Source organism: Urocitellus parryii, chromosome 9 (assembly GCF_045843805.1).
Source record: "Urocitellus parryii isolate mUroPar1 chromosome 9, mUroPar1.hap1, whole genome shotgun sequence".
NCBI lineage: Eukaryota > Metazoa > Chordata > Mammalia > Rodentia > Sciuridae > Urocitellus > Urocitellus parryii.
This window is the reverse complement of record NC_135539.1, coordinates 38,699,330-38,722,089: the sequence shown is the minus strand read 5'-3', so window position 1 is coordinate 38,722,089 and position 22,760 is coordinate 38,699,330. Positions and strand designations below refer to the sequence as shown.

Genomic DNA, 22,760 nt, shown 5'->3' with positions numbered 1-22,760 from the left:
GCTGAGGATCGAACCTGGGCTGCACGCATGCCAGGCGAGCGCTGCTACCGCTTGAGCCACATCCCCAGCCCCCCCCCCCACCTCATCTGTTTTTCACTCACCTGTCCACCACACTCAGTTGGCAACTCTGAGTTGTCTCATATCACCTGTTGCCCCATTCACCCGGCCTCAGGCCCTCTGCAGAGTCTCCAGCCTTGCTCATACTCCCCAGCAGGACTGGCCTTGGCCCAGCCTCTTTCTGCTAGTGTGAAGTTAAACTGAACAGGCCACAGGCAGGGGGTCAAACAGGAAGCTCCACATCCCCAGCCCTTGCCCTCCAATGTGTCCCCCACACCCTGTTCACATCACAGGCTGACACTCTTGCTATGGACAAAGGCTGTTAAGAATGGGTCTTTCTCAGAATTCATGTCCCCATCTCACCTGAATCAAAACTTGCATCCCACAACCAACTCAAATTGCTGCGGACTAGCAGTGGAGTCCCCCACCCCCTTGCTCCAGTTCCTTCTGGCTCCTCCAGAGTAGCCTGGCAAAAAGAATGAGAAAGAGCAGGTTTCACCTGGCAATGATGGTGGACTGGCTTTGGTGCTCTAGGACTAGTTTTTTCTCTTATAGGACTGCCCCCTACAGGCACCTCCTCATGCTTTGTTCCCTGGGAGGGGAATGTGGAGGACTCTCTCTGGCTGACCTCAAAGGACAGCCCTCCAATCTTGGGGTACCCCCACATGAGTCTTAGTCCTGTGGGGCTGCTTTGTCCCAGCAGAGCCCCCTTGGATCATGTTGCCCCTGGCCCTTTAACAACCTGGCCCCTTGACCTCATTAGGTTGTGGCTTCTCCTGAGCCCATCTCCTCATACCACCATGAGGGCAGCTCCCTCCAGTCTCTCACTTGCGACATTTCCAGGCAATTCAAGTACCTATTTCAGTGCCATGACCCCCCTCCAAGCCCTATCTAGACTCCCTTGCCAGACTTCTGTTGTAGCAGTGCCCCAGCCTACAGACCTCTCCATAACCCATAACCTGAGGCTCTTGCTGCCCTCTGCTGTGCCTGAAGTAAGGCCAGATGGTTTCAAAATGTCCCACTCACTGATGGATCCCCAAGGAGGAAATCAATACTCACAAGCAGAGACAGAAGTTCAAACCAGAATCACCCTAAAAACCATCCCCCAAACTCTTCTCTGGGCTCCCTGTGAATTGATAACCTTTATTGCTAAATTTGGTTGGCTTTTTACTTTGTTGGTTGCAAGTGAAAACATCCAAGTGGATCTTTCCCCAGACCGGATGTGCACAATCCACACACATACACAACCCATGACAATACAAAGGGAGGGGGCTTGGTGAGCCCAGATGAAGTAGGGGAGCTAATTGGGTGACTGGTGGCCAGTGCCTTTAATTGAGGATAATAAGAATGTCCCTCACAGGACATCTTCATGGCTCATCAAACCATGTGGATCATTCACAGTAGGTTGCCACCCTGCTGAACAGTGACAAATTCTGACTTTTTTAAGGACTCCAAATAGCTACATCCTTTTATTAAAAACATGCAACTGGTGATTTCATGACCCTTCAAAAGTCCCAGTAATTTAATTATGCTTACCCAAGAATGTCCCCCCACACACACACACACACAGGGGAGTACTTACACTATATGCTTCATAGTATCATCACATTTCCCAGCTCTGTAGGCTCTTACTTCAATCCTAGACCTGACTATAGGATTCATCAAGTGATGAGATGTCTTCATAGTGACCAAGCCCTGCAAAGTCTTACCTCAAAGCCACGTTCTCAAAGCCCAACTGTTACTGATGTTTACCTCTGAGGAGTCCTTCAGGCGGAGGCAAGTGTAGAGTGGAAAGTGGAAGGTTTTATTAAAGGACAGCAGAAAAGACTTCTCCCGGCGAGATCTTCCCTTTTTTATAGCTAAGGTCTTCGTTTAGTTTTCCCACATTCGTGTCTTTTGTTTCCCTCTATCTTTCAGTGATAGAATGCAGGTGGGAAGGCCAAAAGGTGGCAGATAGGTGGGCTGGAGGAGTAATCTGGGCAGGAAGGGCCTGGGGTGGTTTGATTAGCACCTCCCTGCTTGCTGGGAGCTGTTTCATTAACAGTTTCTTAGGATGCATTGGGGCCTTGGGGACATTAACAGGGGCCTTGGGGACATTAACATTTCAATTTCCCCAAGTGCTGCTCTGGTTTCCTGGACTCCATTCTCGATAATGGTCTCCATTTTCTTTATCTTACTCCATATTAGACCACTAACTACCTATCTGTAAATCTGGCTTCACAACCATCCCCAAACTCTGTGCCAGCTCCTGCTTATTCCCCAAGGTTCAGCTGTTCCTTCTGCAAGGAAATTCCCCCAAGGCACCTGGCACCTCCAGGTGAGGCAGGGAACCCCAAGGGACACACCAAGCTCCCTCACAGGAGCTACTACATTACATGAAAGGCTGCTGGGCTAATTCCTGTCTCCCTCGCTATGCTGAAAGTAGACGTGGAAGATGTTTGTCTTATTTTTTATTCACTCTGCATGGTAAGGGAAAAAAAAAATTTTCCTGGGTGCAAAAGAAAATGGATTCTTTTGGGTTCTGGAGACGTTGCAGAGTTGGTGCTTTGAGACAGGCTCTGTAGGCAGATGTCCAGGGTGCAGATCCCTGTTCCACCCCTGAGCTCAATGCACGTAAGCTCACTGAGCAAAAGGACAGAGATGCTGCAAACTACAATGGCTGACACTTATTGGGCTGAGAATTTTACTGGGAAGAGGCCACTGAATGCTCAAATCAAAGTAGATAATATGAGGGACTAAGGGGAGGAGAGGCTGAGACTAGACAATCATAGTCACCCCCCAACTCATAGTGGTGAAGAGACGATAATTACAGTTGGTCCCTGACTCATGATGATTTGATTTAATGAATTTTCAACTTGATGATATGAAAGTAACATGAATTCAGTAGAAACTGTACTTTGAATTTGATTTTTTTTGTTATTTGCTTTTTGTTTTTTGCATTTTACCACGTTGTGCAGTACAATATTCTTTCACAATGCTGGGCAGCAATCACAGCTCCCATCAGCCACAGGATCATGAAGGTAACTCAACAGTTTGACATGTCACACTGTTTTATTACAGGAATGGAGATCTAAGGCAAGAATATTATGCAGCTGTTAAAAAGGATGACAGCTCTGAATCAATTAATTTTTTAATATTTATTTTTTAGTTGTAGCTGGACACAATACCTTTATTTTATTATTTATATGTGGTGCTGAGGATCGAATCCAGGGCCTCACACATGCTAGGCAAGCACTTTACCACTGAGCCACAAACCCAGCCCTGCATCAATTGATTTTAAATCATCTCCAAGATGTATTATTTTTATCATTTGTATCAGGGGTTGAAACAATGAGTGCCTAAACACTGAGTCAAATCCCCAGCCTGCTGTTTTTTGTTGTTGTTTTGTTTTGTTTTGTTTTTTGGTACTGGAGATTGAACCCAGGGGCTCTTGACCACTGAGCCACATCCCCAGCCCTTTGTTGTATTTTTATTTAGAGACAGGGTCTCACTGAATTACTTAAGGCCTTGCTCAGTTGCTGAGGCTGGCTTTGAACTTGAGATCCTCCTACCTCAGCCTCCTGAGTTGCTGGGATTACAGGATTTTTTTTTTTTTTTTTTAGTTTTAGATGGACAGCATGCCTTTATTTTGTTTCATTTTTGTTTTTAAAATATTTTTTAGTTATAGGTGGACACAAAGTGGTGCTGAGAATCGAACCCAGTGCCTCACACATGCTAGACAAGTGCTCTGCCACTGAGCTACAGCCTCAGCCCCTCCCCAGTTCTTTTTTATTTTGAGACAGTGACTTGCTAAGTTGCTTAGGACCTTGCTAAGTTGCTGAACTTGTGATCCTCCTGCCTCAGCCTCCAGAACCAATAGGATTACAGGCCTGGATTGAGTGAACCACAGCACCCAGCTTCTGAAGTGTATTCTTTTTTTTTTTTTTAAGTTGTAGTTGAATACAAAATCTTTATTTTGTTATTTTATTTATTTTTATGTGTGCCAAGGATTGAACCTAGGGCCTGGCATGTGCTAGGCAAGCGCTCTACCACTGAGGCACCACCCCAAACCTCCAAGGTGTATTCTTAAGTGAAAGTAAAGCATGGCATAAAACTGTGCACTTTGCTACTATTACAGAGGTGAAATCACACATCGTATATGTTTATTCAGGTGTAGAACATCCCTGGAAAAATACTGCAGCAACCAATAACAGAGGTGGCCTCTGGGGTGAGGAACGGTATGTGTCAGGCAGACTCCCCTGGAGAGGGGAGTGACAGACACTAATCCAAGGGTGCATCTGCACAATGGCCCAGCTGCATCGCCACCCCCCAGCTAAGCTGAGGGTGGAACTGTCTTCCATGTGCCCAAAGCAGAAAGGCAGCTGGAGACCCCCTTGCACATAGGCTGTGAGGATATACTGCATGCCTTCTGACACTGGAGCCAAAGGGTGGCCCTGCTTTTGCAAGCTTTTTTCTCCCATTGGGACATTTGCCTTTAGACCCAGCACATGCTGTGAGAAAGCCCAGAGCAGCCACATGTCAAGGAACTGAGGCTGTCCACAGTGACAGTCCACAGCCTCCACCTGAGTGTGCATTGTGCAGGCATCTCTGGCCCCTCCACCACGAGGAGAAGACAAGCTTCCTCTGCTGCACCCTGTCAACATCCTGATCCTCAGAATCTGTAAACTAACAGGAGTCACTGTTTGAAGCCCATCGTTTTGGGGTGATTTGTTAAGTAGTGTTGCATAACTGGAACCTATTTCAAGATTATCATGCCCCAAAGCAGACATGTGCTCTCCCCTGCAAACCTGGTTGACTGCCAGTGTTCTCTGCCTCTGTGGAGGATACCTCCATCTGCCCAGGAATCCAAGCCAGCAACCTGGAAGCCCTGCTCAACCTCTCCCTGCCTCTCCACTCCAAATCTGCTGCCAGCTTCTGCCAGTGTTATCCATGAAATAACTCTTGAACTCATCCACAACTCCCACACCATGTGGGGGTCTGGACCAGCATCACCTCCCGTCCTTTGGGGGGAGCCAGCCTCTGGGTTTGTCTCCCTTGCTCCTCTGTCCTAGGCCTCCTCATGCCTTTCCTCACAATCTTCTCAAAATGACTTGTCTGCCTCCTGCTGGCTTCTTCGCTCCCCAGCAGGGCACAGCCTCTACTAGGACAAGGGGACTCGCCTTCTTTGCTTGGCTAAGGACCTACCACTCCAAGGTACCACTTCCAGTGTTTCCACTCAGAACTCCATCCTTGGGCATCCTGCACCTGCCCAGTGGCTGACCGCTGCATCTCTGAGCATTATCATCTGATCAGCCCACTGGCCATCTTCCAGCTGGACCTTTGGCTCCATGAAGATGAGGAACTACATCTGCTTTGACTCATCATTCTCTTCAGTGCCTAACAGAATGCCTGGAGATGTCATGTGCCAGATAAATATTTGTTGAGTGAAATAATGAATGAACCAAGAGTTATTTACTAACTTTGGTTTATTATATGGTTTAAGTGGCTCACTGTAAATTACGTGTAACCAAACCTTTGGGCAGATGAGACTCTTGGAAGAGACTTAGGAGTCCCATTTTTCTTGCCTTTTGTGGCTCTTTAGAATATACTCTCTGAAGGGAGTTAGACAAATATGAATTTAAACATTTTGGTACAAATGGAGATGATTTAAAATTCCATAGTTATGTTAAGATATAAATCCAGCCAAGCACGGTATCACATGCCTGTAATCCCAGCACCTCAGGAGGCTGAGGCAGGAAGATCGCAAGTTCAAAGCTAGCCTCAGCAAAATTGAGGCACTAAACAAGTCATTGAGACCCTGTCTCTAAATAAAATAGGGCTGGGGATGTAGCTCAATGGTCAAGTGCCCTGAGTTCAATCCCCAGTACCCCCCCCAAAAAAAAAGATATAAACCCTGTGTCAACTCAGTCATTTTAAGTGTCCACTACCATGAAATAATCAAAACTCCAAACTTGATTCAGAGTTAAAACACATTTCCTCTTTTCCTGCAAGGCCACTGCTAGGAGCCACCTGGGAAAGGAGAGGAAGCTGTTTCTTCTCTCCTTCCTCACCCTCAACGTCCCTCCTTGGTGGGTTGACTTCTGCCATGCTGGAACAGACTTAGCAACAAGGATTCCCAGGAGAAATCTGAGCCTAGGACTCTGCATCATCACCAGCCACCTGTTGTAAGTGGGTGCACTGAGGTGGTCCTCCACCTGGCTTATTTTACTTGACCTCAAAGTTAACCAGGTGGTGCCTGCATCAGAATATCCTCCTGCTAGGCTGTATCATGTCCCCCCCCACTAGGGCTGCATGATGTCCCCTGTGTGGATTGACCATATTTCCTTCACTGCACATGGATGTTGGGACTTTCATCTTAACTGCTGTGAAGATGCTGCGGAAAACATGGGCCTGCAGCTCTTGGCTTGACTCCCAGTTGCATAGTCCCAGGAGTGGAGTTCTGGGTGAGAGGTGACCGGTCTTCTGTTTCATTATCTGAGCGCCACACTACCCTGTCTCCCAGTGCTTGCAGCATTCAACCTTCCCACCAGCAGCATGGGAGACCTCTCTGCACCCTTATCCCCTGGTTGTGTATGGGTGCTCTCCTTCCTGGTACTGGGGATTGCATCCAGCAGTGTCTACCACTGAGTTGCATTCCCAGCCCTCTTTATTTTTTGAGACAGGGCCTTGATAAGTTGCCAAGGCTGGTCTTGAACTTTCGATGCTCATGCCCCAGTCTCCCAAGTCACTGGGATTAGAGATATGCACCACTGCGCCAGCTGCCCTTGTTTTTTTGTATGAGCCATTCTGATGGGTCTGAAGTGGATGCCAGTTCTCTTAAAAGTGAGGGCTGGAAGCAGCTGGGCACCATGAGCCCAGCCCAGCCCATGAAGGTGTACACAGTGACAAGAAGATCTTTTGATTTAATATATTTATTGTGGGATTTTATAAAATTAACTTAAAGAAGTTCCTTTATATTCCTAATATACTAAGAGTTTTATATAAATAAGGGTCACACAGAGACACACTCAACACAGATACAGTCATCTGATACTCAACAAAGATGCCAAAAACAGATGTTGGAGAAAAGATAGCCTTTTTAACAAATGGTGCAGGCAGAACTGGATATCTATATGTAGAAGAATGAAACTGGATACCTATCTTCCACCCTGCACAAAAGTCCAATCCAAGTGGATCAAAAACTAGGAATTAAAACAGAAACTTCTCAACTGATAGAAGAAAACAGGGTCAACACTCCAACATATTGGTGCAGGTGCTGACGTCCATAACAGACCAGTAAAACTCAAGAAATAAAACCAAGAGTCAATAAGAGGAACAGCATCAAATAGTAAAAAGTTTCTTTCTGGGCTGCGGTTATAGCTCAGTGGGTAGAGTGCATGCTTTGTACATGTGAGGCACTGAGTTCGATTCTCAGTGCCACATAAAAATAAATACTGTGTCCATCTACAACTAAAAAAAAGTATTAAAGAAAAAGTTTCTTTCTGCACAGCAAAGGAAACAAAGAGTGTGAAGAGAGAGCCTACGGAATGGGAGAAAACCTTTGCCAGATACTTCTCTCACAGGGTATTGATATCCAGAATATACTCAAAAAACAACACCAAACAAACAAACAAACAAAAACCAACCAACCAAGTAACCCAATTGATAAATGAGCAAAAGAATTAAATAGACATTTCTCAAAAGAAGAAATGGTCAACAAATACAAGAAAAAAAATGTTAGACATCCCTAGCAATCAGGGAAATGCAAATCAGAACTACTTTGAGATTTCATCTCACTCCAGTTAGAATGGCAGCCATCAAGAATACCAAAAAGGGGCTGGGGTTGTGGCTCAGTGGTAGAGCACACAACTTGCACGTGTGAGGCACTGGGTTTGCTCCTCAGCACCACATAAAAATAAATAAACATATTTTGTCCATCTACAACTAAAAAATATATTTTAGAAAAGAATACAAACTAATAAATGCTGGTGAGGATGTGTGAGAAAAGGTACACACATAGGTTGTCAATGGATACAAATGCTTTGGAGAGCAATACAGAGGTTCCTCAAGACTAGGAATGGAATCAACATGTGACCCAGCTAGCCCATTTCTTGGTATTTATTAAAAAAAAAAAAACCTAAAATCAGCATGCTATGGTGATTCAGCCACAATCACATCAATGTTTATAGGAATGCAATTCACAATATCTCAGTTATGGAACCAGACCAGGTGCCCATCAGCTGAAGAATGGATAAAGAAAACGTCGTACACACACAATGGAGAATATATAATCAGCCATAAAGAAGAATGAAATTATGGCATTTGCCAGTAAATGGATAAAAGTGGAGAACACCCCGCTAAGTGAAACAAGACAAATTCAGAAAGTCAAGGATCAAATGTTTTCTCTTCTCTGTGGAAGCTACAGCAAAATAAGAGGAATAATCTGGGGCAGATCACATGAAAATGGAGGGGGGAATCAGTGGAGTAGAGGAAGGGGACTGATAGGGAGGGAGGAAAGACAGGAAAAGGGAGGAAATGTGAAATGAACTTGACCAAATTATACTATGTACATATATCTATAGCATAGGGAATTCCACCTATTTCTATAAAGAGCTATTTAAAAAAACAATAAATAAAAAATAATTAAGAGGAGAAAGATCAGTAGTGTAGAGGAAGAGAAGCAGGAGCAGGTGGAAGGAAGAGGAGAGGGAAAGAGAAAGCACCAGGGACCAAAGTGAAGCAAATTATATTCCATGCATGTGTGATTAGGTCAAAATGAACCCATTATGTATAACTACAATACTATAACTACTTAATCAAATGAGGGTCACGTTTTACCAAATGCTTTTTTTTTTTTTTTTTTTGTACTGCAGATTGAAACCAGGAGTGCTCAACCACTGAGCTACATCCCTAGTCCTTTTTATTTCATACAGTCTTGTTAAGTTGCTGTGAGGCTGACCTCAAACTTGCAATCCTCCACCCTCAGCCCCCAGTAGCTTGAAATACATGCATGTGCCAGCCACAGTGCCTCACTTGGCCTATTCTTTCCATTTTTAAATGGAGTAAATTACATTAATTTAAGGTAAGTTAATTTGCATTCCTGGAATAAATTTGACTTTATTATCTTTTAAAATTCTATTCTATGTTTAATATTTTGTTTAGAATCTTTGCATCTGTGCTCAATAAAATTTGACTTATATAGTAATCCTTTAAGATAGAAAGTTTCATCTTTTTAAAATTTTTTTTATCTATACAATATCTTTATTTTTATATGGTGTTGAGGATTGAACCCAGTGCCTCACATGTGCAAGGCAAGTGCTCTGCCACTGAGCCACAACTCCAGCCCTATAATATTCCTTTTATATAATGTCCTTGTCACCCTTTGGGATCAAGGTTGTGAAACTGGCCTCATGAAATGAGTTGGGAAATATTCTTGTTTCTATTTTTGGAAAGATGTTAAGATCAGAGTTATTTCCTTATTAAAATCATGCCTGAAGGATTTGTCAGCAATCATCTAAGCCTGTGGCCTTCACTGTGAGAAGGTTTTCAACTATAAACTTGATCTCTTCAACAGTGCTGAACACCTCCATTTTCTATTTCTTTTTGTGTTTTAGTAAATTGTGTTTTCCTATGATTTCCCTATTTCATATACTTTTGGGGGCATAGATTGGTTTATATTATTTTTTTATCATCTTTTAAAAATATTTAGGGGCTACAGTGACCACCCTTTAAACTCCTTAGGTTTAATTTGTGCTCATTTTTTTTCTCTTGATAATCTGGACAGAGGTTTGTTAATTTTATTGTTCTTGTTATTTTTGTTATTCTTTGCTGTGTATTTATTTTTCTCCATTTTCACGACTTCACTTTTTAATCTACAAGTAGAACTGTCTTCTCTAATTTCCTCAGTGTGAAGGTTTCCTTTTTTTTTTTTTTTTTTGTTTGTTTTTTCAATTATAGACCTGGGGACTTCCTCAGAGGCCACCCACAGGCTCCTCTCCCTCACAGAGGCCTGCAAAGGGGCAGGGCTGGCATCTCGTTAATGATCTCAACTTGGTTCCATTATTGTCAGAAAGCATGTACTGTATGACTTAATTCTTTTAAATTTGCTAAGGCTTGTTTTGAGGTCCAGGATGTGGAAGTGAAAAAGAGAGGAAGAGGAAGGAACTTGGGCCCCACAATCCCCCAGGAGGGCAGGCCCCCAGGACTGGAAGATCTCCCAGCAGGCCTTACCTCTTATTTCTACCACCTTCAGCAGTGCCACCTTGGGGTCTATGCCCCAACACAGGGCCCCTGGGGGACACTCCAGATCCAATTCACAGCGGAGGGAATGCTCTGCCAAGGTCAATGGATCCCCCGATTGCTGCTGCTGTCTGTCCAGTAGTCCTAGCAATCGCTGAGACTGGAGAGTTTACGTCTCCAACCATTCCAGCAGATTTCTCTCATTTTCCTGTCACCAGGCGCACCTTGCCACACCTGCTTTATTTGGAAAACCTGTTGTTTGATACACACATTTAGGATAGTTGTGGCTTCCTAATCACCAAGATAGTGTCCTTCTTCCCTTAGAAATGTCCTTTGCTCTGAAGTCACCCTGGTTGGTATTAGCATAGCTAGCATCTTCTGTTTCAGTGTTTACATGGCCACTTTCCCATCCTTCAATCCACCATGTCTTCATGTCTGCAGGGAGTTTCAGCAGAGTAGACAAAATATTCTGGTCATGGATTTTATCCACTGTGCCAGTCTCCCAGTTGGTGTGCTCAGGATATTCACATTTCAATTACTAGCACAGGAAGGCTATGGTCTGCTATTTTGTTACTCTTTGTGTTTGTTCCCTCTCTCATGCTTTACTGTGGAATGTTTGAACATATTCAGAATTCTATTTTATGATTTTGAGTAGATCACCATGCTCAATGTTTTCAGTATTGTTCTGATATTAATGTGTACATAGTAATGGATTAGTCTACCAGTACCAGTGTTTTATTACTCCAAGGACAGTGTGAAAAACTTACTGTACCCTCCTTGCTTTTAAATGTAATCATAAATATTTCCTCCATGTACACCAAGCACTTTATCAGTGTGAATTTTGCTTGAACTATGGAATATGATTAAAAATCATGAGGTTAAGTCTGTTTCCAGTAGCCCAACACCACAGACTGAATGAGTTATAAAGAAGAGGTTTATTTTGGTCCCAGTTCTGGAGGTTTAAGGTAGAGGGGTGGCCTTCAGTGACCACCTTCTGAGGGCAGAGTGCTGAGGTGATACAGGGCAACATATGGTGAGAAAGGAAGCACAAATGTTTGCGTACATGTGTGTGCATCTTCTAATCCCTCTCCTTCTTCCCATAAAGCCACCAGAATTCAATCATGGGGCTCTACCTAATGACCTTATCTAACCCTAATCGCCTCCCAAAGATTTCCAACTAAACACCATAGAATGTTTCCACTCCTCCCTTCCCCAAGACAGGGAATCAAACCCAGGGTCTCACATGTGAGACAAGTACTGAGTTGCATCCCCAACCTGTCTTATTTTGAGACAGAGTCTCATTAAGCTATACAGACTGGCCTGAAACCAGTGATCCCCCTCAGCCTCCTGAGTAGCTGGGTTATAGGTGTGGGCCACTGCGCCAGGCAAATTTCCACCTTTTTAATACCACATGGTAGAGTTTAAATTTCAACACATGAAGGCTTGGGGCCACTCAAACCCTATCACTGATTGCAACAAAGGATGAAATACATTGACTTCCATTTTCACACATTCCATTGTGCTTCTTGACAGTCTAAAGGTCCCAGCCTCCTTTTAGTATAATTTTCTATTTAGGGTGCTTCCTTTAGGCATTTCCTAGGTAGGTCTGCTAGCAAGATGCCATTAATTTGCCCTTTTCTGAGAACATCTTTATTCCTGAAGGATGTTTGCTGGATAAAGTTCACAGTGCAGTTTTCGTAATACCCCTTCCTTCTAGCTGCTAATCAAACTGCTGTTCAGGCAATGGATAATCTCCCTCTGGCTGGTATTATTTTTTGTCTTTAGTTTTCAGAAGTTCATCATGATGTGTCTCAGTGTGGGTTTATTTGTTTTGTCTTGTTTTTTGGTACCAGGGATTAAACCCAGAGTGCTTAACCACTGACCAACATTCTCAGCCCTTTTTGAGACAGGGCCTCACTAAGATGCTGAGGCTGGCTTTGAATTTGTGATCTTCCTGCCTCAGCCTCCCAAGCTGATGGGATTACAGGTGTGCACCACCATGCCAAACTCAGTGTGGGTTTCTGAAGGGCTTATCCTGAAGCTCACTCAGCTTCTTGAGTCTGTGAATTTGTATCTCAATAAATTTGGGGAGTTTCAGTCATGAGCTCTCTCTCATCCCACGATGCTGGTGATACAGATTATTGTCCTACAGACCTAAGACTCTGCTCACTTTTTCCCTCTATTTTCTGTCATTCAAATTGAGTAAATTCTATTGCTCTATCATCTCTACCACTGCATCCTTCCAGTGATAGACAATATTATTCAAATTCCATTTTTTTATTTTTCCATAACTTTTCTTTGCTGAAATATCCTATTTTTTCCACTTGCAACAAAAGACTTGTAAATAAAAGAACTGAGCTACACTCCCAGCCCTGTAACTGCTTGTTAAGGTATGTTTTTTTGTTTGTTTGTTTCTTTGTTTTTTGGTACCAGTACACCACTGTGCCTGGTTAAGGCACTTTTTATGACAACTTTAAGGTCCTTGGCAAATTGCAACATCTGACTCATTTGGGCATTCACACTGGCTGTTTTCCCCTTGGTTTTGCAGGTTCTTGGTATAAGTGACTTTCAAATGTATGGCAGATATTAGGGATAGAGACTGCTGATTCTATTTAAAATACTCTACCTTCACAGGCAGCCAGTTTGGGTGCAGCATGTAGGTTCAGGCCTGCTTGTGTCCTGTTGTCCACTGCAGATGTGCCTTCGGAGCCCTTGCATTGATTTCCTGTTATGTTTATCCTCTGGCCCTGCTGGTGCTGTCTACAGGGTGAGAGAGCAGTTCATCAGGCCTCCCAGTGTTGCTGAGCCTCCTTCTGCTGTGGGAAGGTGCAAAACATGCTTGTAGTGAGCCTCCTTGTGCTGCCAAGAAGGTCTGGAGGTCTCAGCCTCATGGATGCTGTCTGTGTGGTCTGCACCCTGGTGTGAACAAGGGGCTTTGAAACTGTACTGGGGGCAGATTGTAGAGTGAGTCTGCTGCTCCCCTGTAGGTCTCAGCTGGGCATCTCCTTCCCCAGTCTATTGGCCAGATACAGGGGCTTTTACTTGAAGATTTCCTGTCGATGGCTACTAGCCCTTCTGCATGGCACCCAGTGAAGGAACATATACAGGAGAAAAAGGAAACCCAGAGCTCTGTGGGACAATTGTCTCTCCAGTCCTGGGCCCTTGGACTGTGTATCTTCCTATTCCCAATACTGAAGTCCTTTCCTTACTGGCTATCAAGTCACTAACAGGGCACACAGTTGTAGTCAAATGGGAGGCCAGGAGAAGGTGATGTTCCTTATTGCTTACCTTGACCACAGCCTTCCAAGGGCCTCACTGCCACCCTCTGGCCTGTCCCAGCTTGTTCCTGGGCAGGGCCACGGTTGTTCTTAAAATGACTGATCCCCAATGCCCTACCCAGGACCCTTCCTCAGCCCTGACCAAGGCTTTGCTGACATCCCCTCCCTTCTACCCACAGGAAGCTTGTCTTCCTCTCCTGGGAGGAGTCAAGTCTCCTTTGCACAGTTCCCAAGTCACAACTGATACCTGACGGTTCTGGTGGCTAAAGTCCCAGATCAGGGTGGCAGCAGGGCTGGTTCCTCCTGGCCTCTTTTCTTGGCTTGTTAGCTACTGTCCACATGTTAAAAAGGCTGTTCCTTATGTGCCAGTTGATCCCTAATTTCCTTTTCTCATGAGGAGAGCAATCTTACTGGTCCAGGGCTCACTCTAATGACCTCATCTTAACTTGATGACATCTACCAAGACCTTGTCTCCAAACAAGATCATGTTCTGAGGTACTGGGGTGAGGACTTTGACATATGAATCTGGGGGACACAGGCAGTCTATGACACCTACCAAAGGCCTTTGCCCGGGCAATTCCCTCCCTCTTTGGCCACCTCAAGTCCATTTCCCCTGGTTACCAAAACTATTCTTCATACTTCACTTCTGATACCACTTCCTCCGGCACTCTGACATATCTGGACCAATCATGTTTAGACTCGGTCTCCTAGGACCTCTACAGTCACATTTATGCATGGAATTTTTCCACTTCGGTCCCTCTCCTCCTGTTGTACCCTAGGATGGGAAGGCGGGAATTCCATGTCAGCACTGTCAAGAGTTCACAGGCGTCTCCGAAGGTGCCTGGCCAACAGACGCCGGTTTGAGGAAAGAAAGACGACTCGGGGCGGGGCTGTGGCTCAGCGGTAGAGCGAGCGCTTGCCTCTCTCACGTAAGGCACTGGGTTCGATCCTCAGCACCACATAAAAATAAATAAACCAAATAAAGAAAAACGATTTCGGAAGACTTCCCAGAGACATTTACAAAACACAAGGACTACCTGTTAACACCGTCAACAACCAGAGAGTCAACGTGGAAACAAAGTTCAGTCCTCCTTGGAGCACTTTCATCTCGGGATCTGCCTGGCTGCCGGTACGCAACTACCTGGGGACCCTCGGCGGCTCATCGCATGAACAGGGGGCCGGACCGTGCAGGGTGAAGCGCAGGGTCCCCCACGGTCCACGCGGGCGGTGCACAATCTACCCAGACGCGGCTCACTCCGGCCACCCGGCTCCAGCCCCGCCCCGCGACTCGGCCTCCTAGAAGCTTTCTCTCAGCTCCTCCCCTGCCGCCGCTCAGGCCGTGCCGGCCGGAAGTCGTGCCGTAATCCGCACCGCGACCGTCGTAAGAGGGCCGGTTCCCTTGGTGACGGGCAACGCGCGAAAGATGGCGGCGCCGGCGGAGACTGAGGCGGCCGAGGCGGCCGAATTGAGCCGCGTGTTGGGACGCCTGCTCCCGGGCCTGGAGGCGGACAGCAAGATGGGGCGGCGGCGTGCGCTGGAAGCCCTGCAGCGCACTCTGGAGGAGGTGGTGCCGCCCGGCGCCGACCCTACCACCTTCCAGGGCCCCTGGGCGCGCCTGCTGCTTCCGCGCTTGTTGCGCCTCCTGGCCGACCCCGCCGAGGGCTGCCGCGCGCTGGCCGCGCACCTACTGGATTTGGGCCTGCGCCGCGCCGCGCGGCCCTGCGACGCCCTGCCGCGCCTGATGCCTGCGCTGGCCGCGCGACTGGCCCGGCCCGAGCCCGCGCGGCCACCGCCAGAGCCCTGCGAGGAACTGCGTCTGGCGCTTGTGCAGCTACTCAACTCGGCTGTGGGTCTAGGCGGCGCCGCGCTCGCTCCGCACCTAGACGACGCTGTGCGCGCGCTGCGGGGCGCACTACTTGACCCTTTCGCCGCGGTGCGCCGAGAGAGCTGCAAGTGCGCCTCCGCCCTGGCGCGCGCCACACCAGGTGAGTTGCCGCATCCTCAGCCCCTCTGACCTACGTTCATTGACTTGTTCCCCCTACCGCTGCAAACGCACGCTCTTCCCATTGGGCGACCTTCCGTGACCCCTGATCCCTCTTCGCGACCCCGGAGGGATGCCGGATGAGCTCCCCCCACCCCCCCGCAACCTCTGCCCTTCGGACCTCTGACCCAGACCCACGCTCTATGACCCTTATCCCCTGCGTCTTAAGATCCCAGAGACCCCCCTCTTCCCAATGCGCTCCATAAGCCCTGTCCCTTACTGCTGAAGTCTCACACCCACTGACCCACGTGGGGTGATGAATCCTTCTGACTCAGACCCAGGCCGTGACCCCAGTCCCTCTTGGCTCCAGACTACATGAGCCCCCATCATGATCCCTGCCCCCTTCCTATTACCCAGACTCCTAATTCAAGCCAGATGAACTGGTGACCTCATCACCACACCAGCCCCATACTCATTTCTGGGTGAGCCCTTCAACACCCGATGTGTTCCTTGTGGCTCCTGTCCAGGCCTAATAGCATGGTTCTCATCTCAGATCCCCACATCTGCCACTGGTGCCCATATACCAAGCCTGGCTTGAGTTGGTTGGTATTGATGGCAGCCTCTCTCACGTTATCTTCATGGTGGAGATTACCAGTCATACCTGGAGAAACACTGGTCAGCCCATCCACTTTGCCCTTGTTTCTCTACTGCCAGTCCGCTTGTCTCTGGTTTGGCCTGCAGTCCTGAATGTAGGTGGTTGCTTCTCTCCTGATTACCTTTAGTCCATTCTCCACCTTTCCGCCAGCTCTCATCAAATCAGGGCATTCCCTTGTAGCAGGTTGGATTTGGAAAGAGAAAGAAGACCTTTTAAACTGGAAATATGTGAACAGGAGGGATCAGCCAGATTAAGAAACAGAGAAGGCTTCCAGGAACTGGAAGGATGGAGTGAGGGGTGAGGCCAGGAGTGGAAAGAGGAACATGTTTGGTGTCTGATATTTTGGTGGCCCACAGTGGCTAAGTGGGGCATGCTGGGCAAGCTGTGGTGACAGATGCCTCCCACCCTACAGAACACTTTCACATGCAGTCGGAGTCTCTGATTGGCCCCCTGATGCAGACCATCTCCCATCAGCACTGGAAGGTCCGGGTGGCTGTCATTGAAGCTACAGGCACAGTGATCCAGTTTGGCAACGGGAAGTCTGTGGATGACGTGCTTTCCCACTTTGCTCAGCGGCTCTTTGATGATGTCCCTCAGGTAAGGGATTTCTCTGCTGGACAGTCTGTGTCCTCTAGAAGCATGCTGACCTGCTAGTTTTTGTTTGTTTGTTTGTTTTTGGTTTGGGTTTTTGTTTGTTTGTTTTATGGTACTAGGGATTGAACTCAGGGGCACTCAACCACTGAGCCCCATCCCCAGCCCTATTTTGTATTTTGTTTAGAGACAGGGTCTCACTGAGTTGCTTAGCACCTCACTTTTGCTAAGGCTGGCTTTGAACTCATGATCCTGTTCCCGCTGTTTACTGGTAACGAGTCCTTGCTTCCCCACATGCTGAGGCAAGTGTAGAGTGGAAAGTAGAAGGTTTTATTAAAGGACAGCAGAAAAGGCTTCTCCCCTGAGGAAGAAGGGGACTCGAAAGGGTGAGGTCTTCCCTCTATTATAGCTAAGGTCTTCTTTCAGCTTCCCACACTCCTGTCCTTTGTTTCCCTTTCTCCTGCAGTGATAGAATGCAGGTGGGAAGACCCAAAAGGTGGGAGATAGGTGGGCTGGAGGAGTAATCTGGGCAGGAAAGGCCTGGGGTGGTTTGATTAATACTTCCCTGCTTGCTGGGAGCTGTTTCATTAGGATGCATTCCAGACCTTGGGGACATGAACATTTCAATTTCCCCAAGTGCTGCTCTGATTTCCCAGACTCCATTCTCAATAATGGTCTCTTACTCTATATTAGACCCAATTTACCTTACTACACTAACTACCTATCTGTAAATCTGGCTTCAATCCTCCTGTTTCAACCTCCCAAGCTGCTGGGATTACAGGTATGTGCCACTGTGCCTGGCTCTGACTTGCTAGTTTTGACTAACTCACTGGATTTTTACATTTCAAGATTTCATATGTTCATCATTTGTTCATAGGATGCTGCTGTTTCATATCCTGAGGAACTGGAGGGAGCCAAGTTGTTTTAACATGTTAGTGCTATTCTTCATTCTAAAAGACATGGGAAAGAATTATTTTTAAATTATTGTCTCTTTGAAAAAAAAAATCTAAACCATGTGTGCTCAGTTAGCAGAAACATCCTTTATGTGCTAGTTCACCAAGGCAAACTTCACTGAAAATCCACTGTGGTTGGAGGACCTATTTTGGGAGGAGAGGGTGTAGTCAGAAGTGTAGGGACAATTCATGCTATTGGGGATTGGGACCCACTTGGAGACAGGCAGGCAGAAGCCTGATTGGTGGTGATCAGAGCACTGGATTGGCAAATCTAGTTCACAGTGTCTTTAACCTGAGGCCACTGTGGTTTGTGGAAATTTCACAAGCTGCAAAGGCTGGCTAAGGGTGTCTCTGTCCCACAAAGAAAAAATGGCAAAGGGGCACATGCTGTGGTCAGTGGGATGGAAGGAGCAGTAATCATGGTTGTCCAGAGCAGCTAGAAAACATCCTTGGCCACCTGAGCCCATTCACATTGGTCACCTTGAGCTACTCTGAGACGCTGTATCCAGGTGCAAGCCCCTACTCTTGAGACAAAAGTGTTTGCCAGTGTGTTGTCCACACACCACCCCAGCTAATCCTCACAGGAATCCTGCATGTCAGATATTGTCATATGCAATAGGGAGTCCCCCCAGGTGCCATCTTGCCCCCATCAAAGCACCAAGTGATTCTGTTTGTTTATTTTATTTGTTATTTTTTGAGACAGGGTCTCGCTAAGTTGCCCAAGCTGGCCTTGAACTTGTGATCCTCCTGCCTCAGCCTCCCAAGCTACTGGGATTACAGGCGTGTTCCACCATGTCCAGTTTTGGTTTTTAAACAGCTTTATTGAGTTATAATTCACATACCAAACAATTCACCTATTTGAAGTGGTCAGTGAATTTTGGTATGTTACAGTATAATTTTATAAAACATGTAGTAGTAAATTTGTTACTTTAAATTGTATTCACAATGTATGGGTCAGTCACCACTATCTAAGTTTTTCATGTTCCCAAACAGAAACTCTCTAACAACTAAGCAGTAATTCCCCATGCCCACCTCCACTGAGACCATGTCAGCCTCTATTCTTTCTTTTTTTTCCCTCATATTTTTTACCGATGCATTATAGTTATACCTAATGATGGGATTTATTACATATCCATACATATGCACATAATATAACAATATAATTTGGCCAACCATCTAATCTTTCTGACTTTTATGAATCTGAATTTTTTTACAAATGGAATCTTACAATATGTGATCTTCCATGTGTCTCCTGTTTGCTCTGTTCATCCACATGGTAGAGTGGGTCAAGTCTCCATTCCTTTGATATTTGGAGCGTGTGTTGGGACTCCATTCTTTTTCAAGGCTAAGTGGCATTGCATTGTGAGGATGGACCACATTGTGTTTATCTGTTTGTTAATAACAATTGGGTTGTTTCCACCTTCGAGCTATTTTGAGCAATGCTGCTATGAAATGTGTACAAGTATTTGAGTCCCTGTTTTCACTTCTTTTGGATAATACCTGGGAGTGGAATTGCTGGGTCACATGATCACCCCATGGTTAGGTTCCTCAGGCTCTCCAAAGTGTTTCTCACAGCAGCTGTGCTGTTGTACATTTCCACAGTGCACAGGTGTTTCTCAATGTTTCTCAACATTCTCATGGATGCTTATTTTCATTTTATTATTATTATTGCCATCCAAGGGGGTTTGTGGTTTACATTTCCCTAATGATTAGTGACATAGGCATCTTTTCATGTGCTTATCTCCGGGTTCCTTACCGTATATGAATTTACCTTTTCCCCGAAAATATTCCTAAGAATTTGCACATTATAACCTTCACCTCGCATGGTTTAAGGTGCAGTTTTTGCTCTGTTAACCTGTGTGCATAAGTAGTGTGGACAAGCCAAGGGCTTGGTCCAATTTTGTGGAAAGATGGAAAGGAAAGAAGCTGTGGAAGCCAGGAGTGCTATTTCCTTTCCTCTTCCATCTTGAGGAGCAAGAGAACTAGAGGAAGCGATTGTGTTGGCTCCACTTCAGGGCCACTGCTGTAAGGCGAGTTTTAGCAGGATGCAGGTTTTCTGGAGGGAAATGGCGTGGAGGTGGCAAGGTGAGGGTGTCACTGGGGTCCGCATGTGGGGCAGACTTTGGGTATTATGCAGCACCTGCTTGGCCTTCACTCTGGGCTTCATTCTAGGCTGCCCCCTCCAGGTGTAGCACGGCCACCAATGGGAGCCGTGCACAGAGACGGACTCCTCCTCCTCCCGGGACCTTAGCCTGTCCCTTTAGTCTTGTTGGGCCAGCTGAGGCTGAATCTAATGAATCCAACTGGGTGGGTTCTACGGAGGAAGAAGACAGGGTAGGGTGCTTGGTCAGCACCACCACTAATCCATGACCTGGCTGCAGAAGACAGAACCCATCCCAGTGAAAACAGCATGGCCACACAGGATGGGCCCTCACCTCCTGAAGAGTGGAGTAGAGCCTAGCCAGCAGAGAATCTGGTTTCTGTGTGTCACAGGCCAAGTCATTCCTCAGAATAGTGGACTAATTATGTATTGGGAGCTCTCTGTAAGTAAGACATCTGTGTCAACAGCCAGCTGTTAACACTCTGCCTCTGTAGCTATTTGTAAACAGTGTTACTATGTATCCATGGCTATCTGCAAATTTTAGATATGTCAGGAGCTCTCTGTAAATAGTACAACTGTATCATTAGCTTTCTATAAATAGGAAAGGCCATTGACAGCTATCTACAAATCAGTAACCATGTATCAGTAGCTATGTATGTAACTTACTTTGTAAACACTGTCTTTAAAATGGCTGCCATCGCTGTCTTTTCATCTAGGACATGGGTGTAAGACACCCCCTAACCTTGGCATCCTGGAGGACTTGTCTTTAATACAGGTGGGAATAGAGCATCCCCCTGTGGCACAGTTAATGTGGCCCACCCTGCATAACTGCAGGCTTCTGGGTGACATCTGGGCCAGATAATGAAGATGTCACCCGTTGATTACTGTCCTGCTGGGGTCTTCAAGGCAGCATTCTGTTTTCTTTGGTGATGGGCTCTTCCAAAACTTCAGTCCATGATTCTTTTTTGGATTTAATATCCCCCAAAATGTGTTCCCCGATATTAGGCTATTTTATTTTCTTATTTCTCCAGCCTCAGCTGGCCCAACTAGACTAAAGGGACAGGCTAAGGTTCCTGGAGGAGGAGGAGTCCGTCTCTGAGCACCACTCCCACTGGTGGCCATGCAGCACCTGGAGGGGGCAGCCTAGAATGAAGCCCAGAGCGGAGGGCAAGCGGGGACTGCATAATACCCAGGAGTAGTATTTGACTTGGTAGGATTTGATTTGCTCCTTACAGGAGTCCAGGCTGGTTGCTGTGGGATTCTGAATGTTGTTTTCTGGTCACTTGACAGCTTGCACACCAGTGTGGGTTTGTTGGTGGGGATGCCTGTGGAGTCCTTTCCAGTGCTGCCTTCTCACTCTTCGATCAGCTGTGTGGCCCTTGTCCTTGAGTCCACTTTGAGCAACTTGCTGACTCCTCAAAACCCCAACAACCAGGGCTGCATTGGGACCCCACATCCTCTGTGCAGAAGGTCCTGACTCCATCTGCCTTCCAGAAAACTTTGCAGCAACTGCTGTCCTGCAGCCTGCTTGATGAACTTGAGGTCACTGGACCACATTGTGAGGGTCTGGAAATCACTTTAGTCTGTAGCTTCAGTGAAGAGTCTCCGTCTCACCCCTGAGGAAGCAGCTCAGGTAACATGCTTGTAAAGTGGCAGAGCAGGCCCAGAATGTGGGTGTCTGGCTCTAAGTCTTTGCTCTGGAGTTCTGTTCCCTGGGGATCCCAAGGACAGTGAAAAAGTGAGAATAGGGTATTCATTAACTGTAGCTCTCGGCTTAGGTCACTGGGTAGCATCTGAACCCTATGAGGTTCCTGGGACCTGTGGTTTTGAGTTGTCCTTGGGCTGGTGACTGGGCAGGGCTGCTCCCTGTAGGGAGGTTCTTTTTGTCACCAAGGGTTATCAGGCATTGCTCTTGTCCTGCCTCAGGTGTCTTAGCTGGCAAGATGGCCTTCAGGGAACTGTGCCTGTTACAGGCTGGTGCATTGTGGTTACTTTTCAAAGACCAGTGAGTGTTGTTATCTTGTGAGGCCTTTGTTGGGTATTTCCTGTGTAAGTGGCTGTGAAAGCACTCGTGGTTGTAGCCAGGGAACATGGCCATGTGTCTGTCCCTCCTGCCGCCAGCAGGGGCAGCACAGATGGCAGGGTAGCAGAAAGAAGCAGGGTTGGGTGGTAGCGGTGTGTTCAGTGTCCACAAGGGAACCACACTGATGGCCACCCTCCCTGCCCGGCCATTCCTGCCCTTAGGCTGTGGGGGTTGGGTATACCCTACACCCGTTTGATTATATTGATGGTACCAAGTGTGACATTCTCCATCCCAGTGACCCTGTGATCCACAAACCTGACCTGTGACCAAGTAACTCTCAAGAGTTCATTTTGCTTATATAAGAAAATTGGCATAGTCAGGTGGCAACTCCCTGCTGTGGTGGGGACTGACAGGGTGGCGTTGTCTTGTGCTGGCTGGACTGTGTAGGCTTTTTAGGCTAACTAGAGGCTGATGGGAAAGAGAGGCCCCAACCCCACTCTTCCCACAGTCCTGGTTCATGAGGGATGATGTGTGAATTCTCATTTCTACAGAAGAGGCCATATCTGTGGTGACCCAGACACCAGACCCTGTCATAGCGCCAGGAGAGGGGCAGCTCACCTGCCCCAGGCTCACACTGCTGCCTGTGCATCCTGGCAGGTGACTGTTACGGGGCTCCTGCAAGTGCTCAGACCCGGCTGGTGTGTCAGCTGAGCATGAGCGCCTTTCCCTCTATGGCACCTCCTGCTCTTTTGTGTGGGCACAGGGTGGGCTGCAGCTGGTTTCTCAGTGAAAACCCTGTGACTGGCAGGTTTTGTTTCATGTTGGCAGCATGTGGAATTGGCTGAACCTTGATTTTGTCCCTTATCTCTATGACCATAAATTAGTACCTTTCAGCTCTGGTAA

General features: G+C 46.8%; 1 protein-coding gene across 1 annotated transcript in view; it reads left to right on the top strand.

Moving 5' to 3' along the window:
* The first annotated feature begins 14,942 nt into the window (after nucleotides 1–14,942).
* Nucleotides 14,943–22,760, top strand: part of Dnaaf5 (dynein axonemal assembly factor 5) — a 51,429-nt gene continuing 43,611 nt past the window's right edge. The window contains exons 1-2 of the mRNA XM_026405675.1: nucleotides 14,943–15,538; nucleotides 16,602–16,786. Of these exons, the coding sequence (XP_026261460.1) occupies nucleotides 14,977–15,538; nucleotides 16,602–16,786 (747 nt within the window). The 5' untranslated portion in view covers nucleotides 14,943–14,976. The remainder of the gene's footprint in view (nucleotides 15,539–16,601; nucleotides 16,787–22,760) is intronic.